This window comes from Amphimedon queenslandica, unplaced genomic scaffold (genome assembly GCF_000090795.2).
Source record: "Amphimedon queenslandica unplaced genomic scaffold, v1.1 AMPQUscaffold_12204, whole genome shotgun sequence".
NCBI lineage: Eukaryota > Metazoa > Porifera > Demospongiae > Haplosclerida > Niphatidae > Amphimedon > Amphimedon queenslandica.
In genome coordinates, this window is record NW_003547557.1 from 1 (window position 1) to 7,005 (window position 7,005).

General features: G+C 33.7%; 2 protein-coding genes across 2 annotated transcripts; both read left to right on the forward strand.

Moving 5' to 3' along the window:
- The first annotated feature begins 70 nt into the window (after positions 1-70).
- Positions 71-4,502, forward strand: LOC105314950 (uncharacterized). The gene is made up of 11 exons (XM_020004435.1): positions 71-95; positions 356-406; positions 466-528; positions 572-621; positions 1,993-2,195; positions 2,461-3,095; positions 3,354-3,481; positions 3,533-3,685; positions 3,738-3,921; positions 3,980-4,327; positions 4,374-4,502. The coding sequence occupies exons 1-11, from the start codon at positions 71-73 to the stop codon at positions 4,382-4,384; spliced, it is 1,851 nt and encodes a 616-aa protein (XP_019859994.1). The 3' UTR covers positions 4,385-4,502.
- Positions 4,503-4,665: 163 nt separating this feature from the next.
- Positions 4,666-6,956, forward strand: LOC109588264 (uncharacterized). The gene is made up of 8 exons (XM_020004438.1): positions 4,666-4,814; positions 4,871-5,020; positions 5,067-5,159; positions 5,208-5,474; positions 5,630-5,659; positions 5,717-6,326; positions 6,372-6,668; positions 6,932-6,956. Exons 1-6 carry the CDS (start codon positions 4,757-4,759, stop codon positions 5,956-5,958), a joined length of 840 nt encoding a protein of 279 aa, XP_019859997.1. The 5' UTR covers positions 4,666-4,756; the 3' UTR covers positions 5,959-6,326; positions 6,372-6,668; positions 6,932-6,956.
- Positions 6,957-7,005: the final 49 nt, after the last annotated feature.

Below are 7,005 nucleotides of genomic sequence, written 5' to 3' on the forward strand. Positions count from 1 at the left end.
AAGATTGATGATCTTCAACAAGAACTAGAACTACAGCAAGTCAAAGATCACAAGGAAGTATCAGGTCAGTATGACTTACACTATCACCCAGTCAGGTATGTGAGTGTGTGTGTGTGTGTGTGTGTGTGTGTGTGTGTGACAGACACATGTACATGTACTTCTACCATGTATATTATTATATTAACCTTAATTATATATTATATTAGCATATTATTATTGATTAATGATTATAAAGTATTGATTGATAATTTGATACTGTACATGTACTTCAGTTTTGTGTGTCATGTGTATGTACATTGTGCATGTTATATTTTTAGTCATGTTTGAATACTTCTCTTATATATTTATTATATAGAATTACAGAGTGAAATACAAAAGATTAAAAATGAAAGTGCAACATTTCAAAGTATGTACACACCCACACACATTATTAATTACTAGTTAATGACCTCTTCTTATAATTAGAACAAAGGAAAGCATTGATACTGGAGAATGAAAGATTAATGTCATTAATTAAAGATCATAATGGTATACTTATTATTAATAATTATTAATAAATTGTATTGTATAGTACCAGTAGAACAGAAAGAAGAGACTGAGATATTACAAGAGACTGAGACTGTACATACATGTACTTATATCAGTAAAGGTTAGTCCAGTACTCTGAACTGTATCTACTGATAGACCACATGAATTATTGTATGAGGAGGAGTACACTAGTTGATATTAGTATAGCTACCATAGCTACCATATTTGGAGTGTAGGAATTTGTAGTGATTGGTGGGTGGAATTTGTGGCTATACATGTACATGTACATCATAATTGGACTCATGTACATGTATCTATACTGTTTGGCGCTTTATTATGGCGGCACTTTATTTTGGCAATTTTGCTATAAAATTGTAATCAGCGGTTTTTAATTTGGCGATTTTTCTGTACATGTGCATTACTGAGCATGCGCATTAATGATTGGCGGTTTTAATATTGTGGATTCCGCTTGCAAACCACCAATCACCAAAATATGGTATATTCCAAGTTGAGTAGATGTATGTTTGCAGTGTTTACCATATTTGGAGTAGGAATTTTTGGCTTTGATTTGACATATCAAGATATATTGGCAAGTGACCTCAAATCACTGCCAAAATTTCATTACTTGTTATACTAACCATTGTTGTTCATTATTATTATTATTATTATTGTTATTGTTGTTGTTGTTGTTGTTTAGGTGACAATTTTTATTTCATTTTCTGATGCCCATACACGTACTTATGTGGTGTAAAAGTTTGAACTGATTCCAACAAAAATTGGATTTTTTATGAATTTTAAAAGTTGCTCCAAAATCGAATGAAATTCCCTGTACTATAGTACAGTGTCTTCATCCCAATTTCCCCAAAATTGAAAAGTAGACAATTGTTCATTTTTAAAATTTTCCTTATACATATACATGTTCTTATGTTGTGTAGAAAGTTTGAGCTGATTTCAATCAAAAATGAATTTTTTACAGATTTTTTAGAATTACTTCGAAATCAAACGAAAGTCCCTGTACAGGGTCTAGGGTCTCTGGCCAAATTTTACCAAAATTAAAAAGTGGGGATTCTTTAAATAGTTTTTCCTAATGCAAATCCATATTTGTATGCTACAAGTATATGTAGAAAGTTTGAGCTGATTCCGATTAAAATTGGATTTTTAAAGAATTTTTAAATTGGACGAAAGTCCTTGTACTGTAGTACATGGTCTTGAGCCAAATTTTGCTAAAATTGTAAAAGGAATACTTCTCAACTTTTATTACATTTTTTATACATATACATGTACATGTACTTATGTTGCGTAGAAAGTTTGAATTGATTCTGATCAAAATTAGATTTTTTATGCCTTTTTAAAGTTGCTTCATGTACTGTACATTGTCATTCAGTGTAGCTTTACATGAATTATGGTTCATTGTATCATCTTTGTCCATAATTACATACACATTTTAACAATACATAATTTCAGTTGTTATACTTTCCTACAGATAATTTGGAAGGTCTGAATGAGTCCCAAATAGCAGGGAAGAAGTTGTTCTTAGTTCAAGGAGACAAACCTCAACTGATGAACTGGGAGGAGTATGGACTGAGGATTAGTGTAGCAGAGGATAGTCTATCAGCATCAGAGACTGTAGAAGTATCAGTACTAGCTCTTGTAGGAGGACACTTCAAGTACATATACTGTACATGTAGTTATGTCTGTATAGTTAGTGGGGAATTATTGTGAGGGAAAACAATTGATAATTTAGTCTTTATAAGAAAATATTAATGTCTTATGTATTTTGTTCTATAACAAGAACAATAAAATAATGATTGACAAAAATTTTTATGCCAAATTTTAATTTTTTAATGTAATAACAAAAATTTTACCCAACAAAAAGCACCCATTATACCCTATATTCATGTACATGTATTTTAATTATTAATTCCTTTATAGGTTTCCTGATAATACTAGACTAGTGAGTGCAGTGTATGCAATATCAACCAGTCCACTCCTCAAGTCACTGAGGATAGAAATGCAACACTGTATCGATCTCAGTGATCCTTCTTTATCCAAGTATCTTAAATTTGCTGTTGCTCCAGTTCACACAGCTAGTCTTCCTTACCAGTTCTCACTAATTGAAGGAGGGGAGTTTCCAGCATACCAGAGATATGGATGGATTGAACGAAGCAAGTTCTGTCAATTAGCTATTGTTGGGGAGGAAGAAGAGGGAAATGGAGGAGGTAGGAATGAGGAGAGGAATGGAGAGGAAGATGGAGAGTCAGGAGATGAGGGAGGGAAAGGAAAGGGAGAGACAACAGGAGGAGAGGGACAAGGAGCAGGAGGACAAGAAGGAGGAGCAAGTGGAGGAGTAGAGGTTGAGCATCAGCAGCAAAAAGAAGAAGACAAACAAGTTGAGGGTCAACTGAAGCAAGAAGAAAAGAATAAGCAGGAGAAAGAAGAGCATGACAATGGAGGAAGAGAAGGACAAAAATTGTTACTGGTGAAAGAAAGTGAACAGCATATTGAGGAGCTGTCACAAGTTGCTGTTGGTACAGAATCAGTTGAATTAAGCTCTCAGTCTACAATTGGTATGTGATTTACCGTATATAGCCGCTTAATTTCGAGGTTACAACTTTTGCTGTTTTCGCTGATTTTCCGTATTCGCGAAAGTTAATTCCGTAAAATTATCCGTATTGCCCATAAACACATGTGCTTTAAAACAAGAACCGCGAAAGTTAATTTGCAAAAAAAGACTTGCGGCCTGATTCGCGAAAGTTTATTGCCTCGAAACTTTGCGGCTATACAGTATCATATTACTTCTAAAAAGTATTGTTTTTTATTTATAGTTGTATCTACTCATTCCACTGGTATACCTGAAGCTACAGTGTATGCTGGACAAGTGTTTTATCAAAGAGAAGAGAGAAGAGATTTAATGAGATTCACTGCTGCTAGAGACCTGAATGCATTACTTCGGGTATTTCAAATTTCATTATTTTTGTTTTTTTTCCAATTACTTGTTTTGTAGTATATTGAAAAAAAATATTCTCATCCAGAAATGGATCAAAGTATTAGTTTTAAACTCGCATCACCAAAACGATGCATTAAATTAAAATTTGATGAGGAGCAAACTGAACCAACAACTGGATGGAGAATTAAACCACATTTGGATCCATGTCAGGTAATTTATTTTATTAGCTAGACAACAGTAGTATAGCATTTTTATACAATAGATCAGGGAACATGAAATTCTTCGTTTCGGTGACAATAGTACTACAGTCCCTCCATTTTGTTTAGTATCAATATATGCTGAGAATAGTCCCCATACTGTACCTAACTTGAGTTATTCTGTACCATTGAAAGGTGTGCAAGAACAAATGAAGATTTTTATTAATAGATCACTGAGAAATTTACTAGGTATGTATTTTTTGATATTACATCAATAATAGTTGATGATGTATACATGTACATGTAGATGCACCTCATTCTGTTGGTACTAAAGATGTTCCTAATCCTGGTTCACATAATGACCTCAAGAAGCACCTTAATGATCTGAAACGTTTCCTTTCAACTTCAGAATTATCAATGTTTCGTGACATAGCTAATGGTTGTAAGGACATAAAAATTATTAATTCTTCTCAGTATAATGAGTTATTTGATGGGATGAATCGCCAGTCTTTATCTGAAAGAGTGGGACTTTTTGTTCAGAAAATTACAAATACAATTGAATTTTGTCCTGATCACATTAGTACATTCTTGTTTATACTGAGGGAACAGGATCATGTTGTTCTTTCTACATTAGCTGACAGGATTGCTGCTTCATGTAAGTTATCAGTCATCACAATAATTTACCTTATCCCATACATTAGTAGATAGATGAACAAGATAATGATTACTGGAGCAATGACATTGTATGTTTTAATTTTTTATATGGACTTTTTACTTTATGTGTTGTGTGTGTACTTTTGTGTTTGTACATAAGTTTAAAAATTTAGGAAGATGCCCCGACACTATGGTACAATGGGACTTCAGTCTGATAGCAGAGACTCATACTGGGCCAGATTCCCTGCAATGGGCGGCCTCGGGATTTTTATTGCTGAACTGGCATTTTTAATTGCTAGTGGGTGTGGCTTTGATCACGTGATCAATGTTTACACTGTTATCTGTTTGCCCATAGATTATGCCTATGGTTTGCCTTGTAATCTCTAACGGGTTACGGGTATCTCTTGGTAGTTACTGAGGCAGTTTAACAATGACTTCCAAGTTTACTTCTCTTTTCTCTTCTTCTGTACCGCCAAATCAACTGAAAAGTATAGATCTATATTTGTTTATTTCTTTTATTAAAAAAAAATATTTATCATTATAGTTACTGATCTACCTGAGGTACTTGATTTACTCAAACGTCACCATTTAGGCCAAATCAATTACTCTGATCTCGGCCTGTTTCTTGGACTCTCTCCTACTACACTGGATGTCATCACATTGAATGATAAAGGAGATACTGAGAGCTGTCTACGTGAGTGTCTTACTAAATGGTTAGTGAAAGCTCAGTGATAATGTAGAGTACACTAAAGGTGGTCCAACTATCTATTCATTGATATTAGCATTGAGGGAATTAGGAGAGAATGGAGTAGCTGATGGAATAGATAGGGAGAGTAAGTTTAATAAACAATTAGTATTTCATTTATTTATTTATTGTTTAGAGCATCCTGCTTGTAGAATCCTTGCTCGTCATTCCTCAGACCAATCTCTACTGTCTGCATTACCTCTGTTGTATTTAGATCTGTATGAAGCAGAACTAATAAAAGAGTCAATCCTCCCACATAGACAAGGAGAAGGACTACTGGGTGACATAAAGGAAGCTGTTTGTGCTGATTATAAAAAACTTAAGACATTTGCTGACATTTTATGCAAATACATGTACATACCAGCCATTGCCGAGATAGGATTTGCCATCATGAGAGACTACAGTAAGTAATTGTATTACTGTACAAGATATTTTATTGGCAAGGAATTGATATTAGCGATTGGCAGTTTCTAGAGGCAAATTCGCTAAATATTACTCTTGCCAATAAATCATCTTGTACGGTATAACATATACTATTAACTAATGATTGTTGTATAGGAATAGTTTATGAAAGTGATGATGAGAATGGTAAGAGTTAATGTATGTATTAACTTAACATTTACATCTAACACATTAATTATTTAGCTAAAGCACTGAGGATTTATCTTTCTGTGAGTGTCACTTCAGAGTTTATGATGATGCGAATAAAATTGACGAATACATTCTTACAAGTGGAGTCAATAATGAAGAGCAACCCTCTGTCTTCATCCCTTCATAATATCAAATATGTACTGGGTATAATTAACAAAGCATTAAAGCCTCAATTAGCTCAGTGTCAAGATATCCGTGACATATTACAATTATTACGTAATAACAGTTTCACTTGATGACATAAGTGTGTTGGAGAATTTTGTTAATGAGTTCAATATAAAGGAGGCTAAGGTACTTATTAAAGAGTATAAAGAAGCTGTTGAGAAGTTAAAAATGAAGCTTTGTCAATTTTTGGAAGAAGAGCTTTTAAAAGCATCATCGCTACTTGAGTCTGTTGCGATTGTCGTTGATAAAGATACTAGCTATTCAGTACTTAAAGATGTCGAGAAACTATCATCAGCCGTATTACCCTGTCATATAAAGTTAAAAGTGATTAGAGATGATGGTGGTAAATGTATGTGGGAAGTTTGGGAACTCACTGATATTTATGTGGGCCCTACTATACAAAGTAAAGATACCACACTAGCAACTGAAGTACCAGCAGGTACATCAATATTATTAATATGATACATAATACTATTGAGTATAGGAACAACAGAATCAGTGAGTCATTCTTACCAGGAGGAGGAGGAAGACAAAAAGGATGAGAATCAGGTTATGTTACTACAGGACAAAGTTGAAAGTATTCAAAAGCAACTGGAGGAAGAAAAGGAACTCCATGAAAAAGAGAAACAATTTTTTATAAAGAAATATGAAGAAGAGATACTTCAACAGAAAATGGTCCTCATTCAAAATGAAGAGAGAATAGCAACACTTACTGAACAACAGGAGGAAGTTACTGGAGACTTGAAACACAAGACAGAACAATATGAAGAATTAAGATCAGGTTATTATTAATAATTATTATTGATTGATACCGTATAGCGGGTTTGTTTCGTGGGGGTAAACTTTCGTTTTCCATCCTCAAAATGACTTTCGTGAGGTTAAACATTTGTTCTGAAGACGTTAATAAGCTACCACGCTCATTAAAACTGGAATTTCGTTTGGTTAATTATTCGTTCTCCCATCTTGAAGAACGAAAAGAACGCCGAAGTTTAGCCTCACGAAACAAACCCACTATATGGTACTGCAATCATTATCATACTATAGATACTTATAAACAACTTGAGGAACTTAAAAAGAAGTTAAAGGAAGAGATACAAGCATCTTCCAGTTTAATAGAA